Source organism: Triticum aestivum, chromosome 1B (assembly GCF_018294505.1).
Source record: "Triticum aestivum cultivar Chinese Spring chromosome 1B, IWGSC CS RefSeq v2.1, whole genome shotgun sequence".
Classification (NCBI taxonomy): domain Eukaryota; kingdom Viridiplantae; phylum Streptophyta; class Magnoliopsida; order Poales; family Poaceae; genus Triticum; species Triticum aestivum.
The window spans coordinates 672,870,599-672,882,009 of NC_057795.1; the positions used below are offsets into that span (position 1 = coordinate 672,870,599).

General features: G+C 49.6%; 1 protein-coding gene across 1 annotated transcript; it reads left to right on the plus strand.

Annotated features, from left to right (window-relative positions):
- Nucleotides 1–1,745: 1,745 nt before the first annotated feature.
- Nucleotides 1,746–4,695, plus strand: LOC123099655 (phospholipase A1-II 7-like). The gene is made up of 2 exons (XM_044521776.1): nucleotides 1,746–2,515; nucleotides 3,910–4,695. The coding sequence occupies exons 1-2, from the start codon at nucleotides 1,880–1,882 to the stop codon at nucleotides 4,513–4,515; spliced, it is 1,242 nt and encodes a 413-aa protein (XP_044377711.1). The 5' UTR covers nucleotides 1,746–1,879; the 3' UTR covers nucleotides 4,516–4,695.
- The last annotated feature ends 6,716 nt before the right edge of the window (nucleotides 4,696–11,411 follow it).

Consider the following 11,411-nt stretch of genomic DNA (forward strand, 5'->3'; position numbering starts at 1 on the left):
TGAAATCCCTCAGGTCACTCCATATGAACTCCGACATCCTAGATCCGCCCAACAGTCGCCCACATATTTCACACAAATGGAGGCTCAACGGCCTCTGCCCTACACGTATTCACGCATGGTCGGTCAGTGTGCCAACGTACACGACTACACCTACACGACAATTAAGAGCCAACTGGTGACCCCTCTAACCCCTAACCTAGCCACAACCATTTCTTTCATTTCCATCCATTCGAGCTGTTGTCGCCTGGAGCAGAGCCCTCCACCCCCCATCCACCTTCACGAGGTCCGTCGTTGGCATGATCAGCTCGAAGCTCACATGGTACACTATTTTGATGCCGGAGCGCCATCGTGTGCCAGATGTTGCGTGAGGCCCGCATTGCAGTGGGCCAACCTCTAAGCTTTTCGCGGGGGGGGGGGGGGGGGGGGGGGATATGGTGCTGACGGGAGGTCCATGATGATAATGAGGCGCTCGCTGACGAGGAGGAAGCTATGGCCGTTGACGCCGCTGTCGACAGGGAGGACAGTCCCTTCTCCATGTTGGAGGTGGAGGAGCAATTCGCCCCCCGCGATACTGGAGGAGGAGCACAACTAAGACACAATTGGAGGCGGATCATGCGGATGCTGCAGACATGGCGGCACTCCTTGCGGACCCGGAACTTGTCTTCAAGAACTAGGCACTCTTCGCGTCCATGCAGAGCGCCTGCATGGTCGAGTAGGATTAGAAGTAGTTCTCTCTAGTTTATTAGAGCTCGTTAGACTTGTACAAATCTATGAACTAGTATGTATCAAAGTTGCATGGATTAGTGTTCACCTTGTTTATGAGGAATATCATTGTATGGCCTGCTCCCGATCGAATATCCGCAGAAATGTCTAGACATGTCCACAAATATTCGAGGGCATTCGTAATCTGCGTTGGAGATGCCTGGGTATCTAGGGGCGTCCGTTTGATAATCCTGGTTAGAGATGCCCCTTGAAATTGTTGCATGCCCAGGCTGATCATTCAGTCACTCGTTTCCTCCATACGTTCATTTAAATTTCAGTTTTGCTAGAACTCATCTCGATGAGATATAATTTGGTCTCATTCATCTTTCATAGCCATTGGATGTGATGCTATAAGATGCGTGTGTGCTGACGTGGGTTGTATCTCTTCTTGTTTTCAAAGTGAATGAGACCAAATTATATCTCATCTAGATGAGTTCTAGGTACTCCCGACGACAACGGCGGCACAACTTATCCCGATTTCACCTACTGCATCTTCCTTCAGGGCGGTACGATGAACACCCTTGCTCCACACGAGCCGCGCTACACGACGGCACTGTCGTTCTTGAAATTGATGGATCATGGATGACCAACCTAGTTTCTCAGCCAGATCAACCAGTGACCCGCTTCCTGTGAGGCCAAGCCTTGCATTTAATTTTCCTCCACGTACGGGTACGGCACATGAAGAACACGATGAAATAGTAGGAGTACGTACTCAATGCAAGGTCGTGGTCAGACGTTGGTGGGTGCAAGCAACTGAAGCTTGCACGCAAGTAACCAAAGAGCGCTCGCACGCAGATGAAGAGCAGCAGCTGGCGGGTGTGTGTGTCGCTGCCGGCGGCATGGTCGGACGTACCGTTGCAAAGCTGGATTTTTCAGAATCACAATGATGCCACTATCGAAAGGCATCACAAAGCCGAAGTGCATGCTATGCTAGCAAGGATATAAATACCAACACACCCAAGATGATCCAAACAAGCCAAACACCAGCTCTAGCGACCAGCAAGTAGTAATACTTCCAACCAAACTCGTTGCCACCGCGGATCAAAAGGTTAAGACGCCCATTACCGCGCGCGCGGCACTGCCGATCGATCGACGAGACGACAGACCCACGCGCGCCATGCCGTCGCCGGAGCCCGGAAGCATCGCGACCCGGTGGCGCGAGCTGCAGGGCGCGGGGTCGTGGGAGGGGCTGCTGGACCCGCTGGACCGGGACCTGCGCGCCTCCATCATCGCCTACGGCGAGCTGGCGGAGGCCACCTACGACGGATTCAACTCGCAGCGCCGCTCGCCCCACGCTGGCGCGTGCTTCTACGGCCATGACGACCTGCTCGCCGCCGCCGGCGTGGTCCACGCTGGCCACTACGCCGTCACCAAGTTCATCTATGCGACAGGCGGGTTCTTCCTGGCGCCGACGACGGGGACGTCAGTGCCCGATGCCTTCTTCGTGCTGCCGCTACCGTCGCTGCTGGAGGAGCCCTGGTGCCGGGAGTCCAACTGGATGGGGTACGTGGCCGTGGCCACCGACGAGGGCGTGGCGGCGCTCGGCCGGCGCGACATCGTCGTCGCCTGGCGCGGTACCGTGGAGAGCCTCGAGTGGGTCAACGACCTGGACTTCACGCCGGCGTGGGCCGCGCCCGTGCTCGGCTCAGCTGCTGGTGATTTTGATTCCGCCGTGGTGCACCACGGGTTCCTGTCGGTGTACACGTCCAGCGACGAGGACTCCAAGTTCAACCAGCAGAGCGCCAGGGATCAGGTGAGCGTTACTTGCTTTTCTAAGCTTGTTTGCTGGAAGAGACGACCGCGAGTCAAGCAAGCATACGCAATTATGCATGCATGTATAGAAAAGTAAATATTTAATGTACAAATCGTCCAGTGGTATTGTATGCTAGAACCTTCCAAAAAAAAAGAGAAAGCTCATTTTTGTAAAGAATACTCCGAAATGATAACTCGCAAAAAGGTGGTACTAAAGTATAACTATTTATGTGAAGGCCATTTTTTGAGCAGTTATTATAGCATCCACCACCCTAGGACTCACATCTCAGGCCCTAACGTCCGTCTATATATTCACTTAAAGAAAATAACTTCAAAAAATACGGCAATGACCTTCCAACAAATATCTAACATGGCAAAATCAACCTTCCGCCAAATAAAATCAACTTTCCGCCAATATCTATATCAACCTTCCCCAAATAAAATCAACTTTCCGCCAATACCTAACATGGCCAAATCAAATTTCTGCCAAATGAAATCAACTTTCTGCCAAACCCGTCCGCCAAAATGAATTCAACTTTCCACCAGTATCTAACATAGCCAAAACAAACCTTTGGCCAAATGAAATCAATCTATCGCCAAATGGGTACATGGCCAAGGCCGATGTCCAAACTCCCGCAAAACTCTCACAGGTTTGCTTCCGGAATTCGGACAAGTAGACGAGTCCGCGGACAAATACGGGTCTATATTGGATGACAAACTACGTCAGAATAGCTTGGTCCGGACAGATGAGGGAGTTTGTTTAGTTTGTTTAGTTTGGCGTTTGGGCTAATTAAGCTTACAACAGTCGCTAAGGATTTTGATATTTCTCTATCCCCGTATCAATTAGCATCGGTGCTACATAACTTTTCTCACCTCTTCATTTAGCATCCACTTAACACATAGGGATGAAGGAGTAGAGTAACACATTCGTTTAGTGGTTATGTTTTTTTTCTTATATTTTTTTCTTTTTTGAGAAACCAAACTGATTTAGTATTGATGAGGGTCAGATATATTGGTAGGCAGCCACATCTAACACTTTTTTTTGCGGGGTGCCACATCTAACACTTGAAAGTTGAAAGGTAGGTTTGCTATAGAAGAGATGTATTTTTTGATGAAATGTCAGCACATTTAGAAGTGATCGACAGTGTAGTAAGATGCGAAGCTCGATCTGAGACGGCCCCACCATCGACAAGCTCCGGCAGCGTGTCGTATGTAGATTTCTTGAAGAATTGGATCTCCCAATGTTCAAAGTTTGTTGTACCGATCGACACACACACAAACGAAAGCTGCGTGTGCTGTTTGCATTAATTGTTCAATTTAATTCAGCTATCTAGAGCTCGATTAAATACTTGAATGCTTGTTGATCAAGCGTGCACGCATGGATGCCACATGCAGGTCATGGAGGAGGTGCGGAGGCTGATGGAGGCGCACAAGGAGGAGGTGACCAGCATCACCGTCACGGGCCACAGCCTCGGTGCGTCGCTGGCGACCCTCAACGCAGTCGACATGGTCTCCCACGGCGTTAACGTGCCGCCCTCCTCGCCACAGCAGCAGCCATGCCCGGTGACGGCGATCCTCTTCGCGAGCCCGCACGTAGGCGACGACAGCTTCAAATCGGCCTTTGCTTCGTTCCCGGACCTTCGTGCGCTTCATGTGAGGAACGCCGGCGACGTGGTGCCTCTATACCCGCCGATTGGGTACGTGGATGCGGCAACAGCTGTGCTGCCCGTGGACACTGGCCGGTCACCGTACTTGAAGCAGCCGGGCACCGTGCAGACGCGCCACAACCTCGAGTGCTACCTGCACGGCGTTGCCGGGTTCCAGGGTGCTGGCGGTGGGTTCAAGCTTGAGGTGGACCGCGATGTGGCCCTGGTGAACAAGGGTGCTGACGCGCTCAAGGATAAGTACCCAGTGCCGCCCAACTGGCATGTCATCAACAACAAGTCCATGGTGAGGGACTCCGATGGCCACTGGAAGCTCAGAGACTTCGAGGAGACCTGATTGAGATGCGTATATGTGCTGCCACATGCCAATGCCACGTACAACTAATGGTGATATGCATAGTTTTATGTCAAATAAAAATGGTTATGAAATTTATTTATACAAGATATACTAAGCCGGCATACAGTAATAATATATTTTAGTTGAACGATATAGTAATAATATGTCACAGCCCTAGAATTTGGTTGCAGTTAGTTGCATAAGCATCCATGTCATCATGTTTAATTTCAAATGAATTTGAAATGGGGGATGTTTAAACCCTAGCATAAAAAGGAATCCATCAGGTTCAACTAAAATATTTTTCAGTGAACCCAAATGGCCTTCAAAAATGTTCATCATTTTTGGAAAATGCTGGAAACAGCAACCAGAGGTGATGCACATTTTTGCATGACATTTTGAATTGTTGAATTAACACATATTGTATTTTGAATTGGAGCAAATAAATACCATAAATAATCTATTGCTCCAATAATTCCGATTTTTGTTGAGGGGCTTTGGAATAATCCTTTTAGTCCCTGCAAAATTTATCAGAAGCAACAAAATTAGTTTGGTTCAAAAACCAAATTAAAACAAATGTCAGAAATAGAAGACAGAAACAAAATGGAGAAAGGAGCTCACCTGGGCCAACTTACCTGTGCAGCCACCAGAGCCAGCCTAGTAGGGGCCCAGCCCACCACCTCCTCTCCGTCGTCTTCCTCCCCCTCGCCCCGAAGCAGCTCGGTGGCGAGCGCCGACGCCGCCCTGGCCACCTCCTGCCTGCCTGCATCTCTCCCCGACACCTTGGACGACGCCACACAGACCCCCTGACCCCCCGACCTTCTCCCGCTTCCCCAATGCCTCTCCCCCCTCCTCTGCTCTTCCCCGTAGCACCACCGAGCGCAGCCGACGCCGCCGACGCCGATTACCGCGGCCACAGCCACTGCCTCACCTCTCCGACGCGCCCACGAGCCCCGCCGTGCCGCCCTCATCCTCTCCGTCGTCCCACGCAAGTAGAAGAGCCCCGACGCGCCGCCCCCGACGCCTTCTTCTTCCTCGGGTCGCCTAGATCGCCTCCGCCGCCCCACTCGCTTCGGACCTCCTCCGAGCTCTCCGTCTGCACTACTACAACCACCGTGAGCTCCTGCCCGTTCCCCCTCCTTCGTTTTGCTTGTTTTCGTGCCGTAGCACCCTCACCGCGAGCTCCGAGCTCCGGCCGCCGCCATGGCTGACGAACTCCATGCTCCTGCGCTCTCCTGCTCGCCCCATCAGCACAAACATGCTCACCGCGTCTTCGGGAAGCGAACGCGCCGCGCCCTTTGCTCTAGCTCGCGCTGAAACCCCGCACCCGCTCGAGCTCGAGCTACGCCGCCGCTAAACCTCGACGCCGGTGACACACCCGGCCACCCCAGGACTGCCCGAAGCCACCAACGAACGCGCCTCGTTGCGCCGCTTCCAACGTGCCCAGCCACGCGAGCTCCCATCGCCGGAGTTGGCCGGACGGGCGTCGCCGTCGTGCTGTGCTTAAGCTTAGATTAATCCAGCCGGCCCCACTTGTCAGTTTGACCATGCCACGTCAGCGTTGACCTGGCCCACTAGTCAGCCTCTGTTCCCGCCCTGTGCAACTGACGTGTGGACCCACTGGTCAGTTTGACCTGGGCCGCCCGTTGACCTGCTGACCTCAGCCTTACGTCATGCTGATGCAGTAAGTATTTTCTAGAATTAAAATAAATCAAAATGATTTATTTATTTCAAAAAATATCCAAAACTTCTAAAAATCATATAAAATCATCCGTAACTCCAAATGAAACAAATTATATATGAAAAATGATCAGAAAAATCCAATCTATCAATCTGTACCATTTTCATGCATGTTAGAACAACTTATAGCTGTTGTTTAGAACAAATCATATAAATGGAATTTAAACCTTCACATATGGAGTTTGAATTTGAATCTTGGATTCAAACCAACTTCATTTAACCTGTTGTTAGTTGCATTAGCTCAAATCACAGTATATTGCCATGTCATGATCATGCATCATATTGTTGCATTGCATTGATTGTGTTTCCTCTCTGTTGCCGGTAATTGTCCCCCCTCAGTAGACGTGGTACCGACGATGAGATCGATGACATCGATGAAGAGCTATACTATCTTCAGAAGTGCCAGGCAAGCAAAACCCCCTTGTTCATTCCGATACAATCCCGCTCTCTCGCTCCTGCTCTCTTTTACTGCATTAGGACAACAACGATTCAACTGTTACATGCTGCGGTAGTTGAACCCCTTTCCTCTGCATGACCTGTCATTGCCACCGTAAATAGATTGAACCCACTAGCATGAGTAGGAGTTGTTTGAGCCCTAATGTGCCTACTCATTCATGCTTGTTTGTCATGCCTGTTGGGGAACGTTGCAGAAAATAAAAATTTTCTACGCTTCACTAAGATCAATGTATGGAGTCATCTAGCAACGAGAGAGAGGAGTGCATCTACATACCCTTGTAGATCGCGAGCGGAAGCATTCAAGAGAACGGGGTTGAGGGAGTCGTATTCGTCGTGATCCAAATCACCGAAGATCCTAGTGCTGAACGGACAACACCTCCGCGTTCAACACACGTACGGTTGGGGAAGACGTCTCCTCCTTCTTGATCCAGCAAGGGGGAAGGAGAGGTTGATGGAGATCCAGCAGCACGATGGCATGGTGGTGGAAGTAGCAGCGATCTCGGCAGGGCTTCGCCAAGCTCAGCGAGAGGGAGAGGTGGTACGGGGGGAGAGGGAGGCGCCAAGGACTAGGGTGCGGCTGCCCTCCCTCCCCCTCTTTATATAGGGGGCCTAGGGGTGCGTCGGCCCCTAGAGATCCCATCTCCAGAGGGGGGCTAGGGGGGGGGGACTTGCCCCTCAAGTCAAGTGGGGCGCCCCCCACCCCTAGGGTTTCCAACCCTAGGCGCAGGGGAGGCCCAAGGGGGGCGCACCAGCCCACCAGGGGCTGGTTCCCTTCTCTCTTCAGCCCACGTGGCCCTCCGGGATAGGTGGCCCCACCCAATGGACCCTCGGGACCCTTTCGGTGGTCCTAGTACAATACCGGTGACCCCCGAAACTTTCCCAGTGACCGAAACTGGACTTCCTATATACAATTCTTCACCTCCGGACCATTCCGAAAGTCCTCATGACGTCCGGGATCTCATCCAGGACTCCGAACAACTTTCGGGTTACCGCATACTAATATCTCTACAACCCTAGCATCACCGAACCTTAAGTGTGTAGACCCTACGAGTTCGGGAATCACGTAGACATGACCGAGACAGCTCTCCGGCCAATAACCAACAGCGGGATCTGGATACCCATGTTGGCTCCCACATGTTCCATGATGATCTCATCGGATGAACCATGATGTCGAGGATTCAAGTAATCCCGTATACAATTCCCTTTGTCAATCGGTACGTTACTTGCCCGATATTTGATCGTCGGTATCCCAATACCTTGTTCAATCCCGTTACCGGCAAGTCACTTTACTCGTACCGTAATGCATGATCCCGTGACCAAACACTTGGTCACATTGAGCTCATTATGATGATGCATTACCGAGTGGACCCAGAGATACCTCTCCGTCATACGGAGTGACAAATCCCAGTCTCGATCCATGTCAACCCAACAGATACTTTCGGGGATACCCGTAGTATACCTTTATAGTCACCCAGTTACGTTGTGACGTTTGGTACACCCAAAGCACTCCTACGGTATCCGCGAGGTACACGATCTCATGGTCTAAGGAAATGATACTTGACATTGGAAAAGCTCTAGCAAACGAACTACACGATCTTGTGCTATGCTTAGGATTGGGTCTTGTCCATCACATCATTCTCCTAATGATGTGATCCCGTTATCAACGACATCCAATGTTCATAGTCAGTAAACCATGACTATCAGTTGATCAACGAGCTAGTCAACTAGAGGCTCACTAGGGACATGTTGTGGTCTATCTATTCACACATGTATTATGATTTCCGGATAACACAATTATAGCATGAACAATAGACAATTATCATGAACAAGGAAATATAATAATAATCATTTTATTATTGCCTCTAGGGCATATTTCCACAATGCCTGCTATTGCTTAGAGTTGTGTCAGGTCTGATTCATCGGGGATGAATTGGAGGTGTGTAAACATGTCCTACTGTGTGTAAACTAAGTGTGTGAACACGATTTGGTAAAGGTAGCGGTGAGAGGCCATGTAGAAGTACATGGTGGGTTGTCTCATTGCAGCCGTCCTCAGGAACTGAGTTCTGTGTTTGTGATCCATGAACAGCTACTATCACACATTGGGTTCCGGTAACTCGGCCCCTCTCGGCTTATTAATCAACTTGATCTCTGTCCAAGAGTTGCAACTAGTTTCTGGTGTTTGTAGGTAGTGTTAGTAGTCTACCAAGTGGCACCCGGTACAGGTGGGCTTGGGACAGACTAGGCACAGTGGCACGGTGTACCAAGTGGCACCCGGATGGTGGGCTTGGGAACCCTGCTCACATCGTTTGGGGCCATGAATGACACTCCGACCGGATCTCCTTGCGGATGGAACCCGAATAGGCAATAAACCTGGATGAGAGACTTGTGTGGTTAGTCAGGTCATGGCCGACACCCTCGCTGGGCTTCCGCTTGAAGGTTGCCGAGTACATGTCATGTAAACGGCGGTAAGTGGTGAGAGCGTGTGTGAAGAAGTACACCCCTGCAGGGTTAACATTATCTATTCGAATAGCCGTGTCCACGGTAAAGGACTTCTGGGTTGCCTGTATAGTTCATAGACAAGTGAAAGTGGATACTCTAAAATGCGCAAGATAAGCGTGAGTGCTATGGATGGCGTTCTCGTAGGAAGACGGGAGAGGATCCATGGTGGTGTATTGATATGGTGAATATGTGGACTCGTGTGCGCCACCTCAAAAGAGTTACTTGCAGTCGTAGTTCAGGATAGCCACCGAGTCAAAGCTGGCTTGCTGCAGTTAAACCCCACCAGCCCTTTGTTGATAATGATGCATATGTAGTTAGTTCTGATGTAAGTCTTGCTGGGTACATTTGTACTCACGTTTGCCTATTTTATGTTTTTGCAGAGAGACTTCACTCTCGCTAGTAGTTCCGCATGAACTTTGACGTTTAGCTTGTTACCTCAGCTTCGATCTTGTGCCCTCGGCAGGATCTGGTAGATAGTCAGGCTTCTCAACCTTTTTCATTTGTAGATGTCTGTACTCAGACATGTTAAGCTTTCGCTTGTGCTTTTACTTGTATGCTCTGAATGTTGGGTCATGAGACCCATGTTTGTAATATCTGACTCCTCGGAGCCTATTGAATAAAATACTTGAGTTGTAGAGTCATGTTGTGATGCCATGTTGTATTTGCACATATCAAGCATATTGTGTGTATGTTATTGAAATGCTTGGTATGTGTGGGATCTGACTATCTAGTTGTTTATCCATGGTAGCCTCTCTTATCGGGAAATGTCTCCTAGTGCTTCCACTGAGCCCTGGTAGCTTGCTACTGCTCCGGAACACTTAGGCTGGCCGGGATGTGTCCTTCTTCGTTCCTGTGTCTGTCCCTTCGGGGAAATGTCATGCGGTGTCTGTCGGAGTCCTATTAGCCTGCTACAGCCCGGTTTACCGGGGTCCTGCTAGCCCAGTTGCTACAGCCCGGATTCACTCGCTGATGACCGACACGTTCGTTGCTGGGTCATGTATGCCTGTCCCTGTAAGTTAGTGCCACTTTGGGTTCACGACTAGTCATGTCAGCCCGGGCTCCTTGTTATATAGATGCTAGCGACACTATCATATACGTGTGCCAAAAGGCGCAAACGGTCCCGGGCCTGGTAAGGCGACACCCATGGGAATATCGTGCGTGAGGCCGCAAAGTGATATGAGGTGTTACGTGCTAGATCAGTGTGGCATTGAGTTGGGGTCCTAACAGCTTTGGTATCAGAGTCTGACTGCCTGTAGGATTACCAAGCCAAACTGGTCGAAGTTGAGTCTAGAAATTCTTTAGTTATATAAGGGAATTGATTGTGGGATGGAACGTAAGGCTCTTTTTACTCCTTATACCCCATGCCCTTCTGATCTGAGTCATCCTATCTTCTTACGGGGTTAAGGAACTAGGATATCTCTTCTTTCTATCAGGATCACGTGTTACTAATCCGTAGACTTATAGGATTGTTGGTTTCAAGCCTCAGTTAAGTTCCTACTACCTCTGTGTGTTCATAGTTGATCTCGGAACCTTGATATTGTGATATCGAGTGGCTATGCCACCACTTTGCAGGATGTCTCAAATATTTTTGAGCAATTACAGCCGTTATGCTGTCCGAGTCATCCCAGGTTTCTAAATAATCTGATGCATTTGCAAATCCCTTCCTACCGTTTCAAAGTTCCTTTGTGCTAGATTAACCACACTAATTGGTGAGTTGAGATACTTTATTGCCTCGACATATATGTTGGAGCTATTATTATGACCCTATGTGTCTTAAAGAACCACCTAGTAATCCATTCATGTGTTGTGTTCACAGTGTGATGATTCTGGCCATCATTCTCGAAAGCATCCCGTGATGCCACTTAGTAGTAGGTACTCTGTTACTGGGTTTTTGAACCCGAGATTCACTCCACTTACTTCATGTTGATAGTGTTTGCTAGCTCCTTTAGGATATTAGTAACCTTTGCGATAGTCCTCGATGTGCATGGTATTTCCTTCTTCCAAATACCATGTACTGCTTATGGCAGAAGTTCCTCGTTGAACCGAAAGATCACAATTAGTGTGCTCTTCTCGAGTTCTCAATTCTATATTGTAACTCTGCCAGTTCAACCTTTCTTCATGGGTTATCCAGAAGAAATATGTTGAACTCGTTCGACATGCTAATCCATGCATCCACAACTCAGAAAATCATATGTTCTTTTGAG

What these genes read in the sequence shown, in the direction of transcription:
- LOC123099655 (XM_044521776.1), top strand. Translation starts at nt 1,880, where the DNA reads ATGCCGTCGCCGGAGCCCGGAAGCATCGCGACCCGGTGGCGCGAGCTG. An exon ending in AGCAGAGCGCCAGGGATCAG is followed by an intron (nt 2,516 to 3,909) that starts GTGAGCGTTACT and finishes TGCCACATGCAG; the next exon opens with GTCATGGAGGAGGTGCGGAG.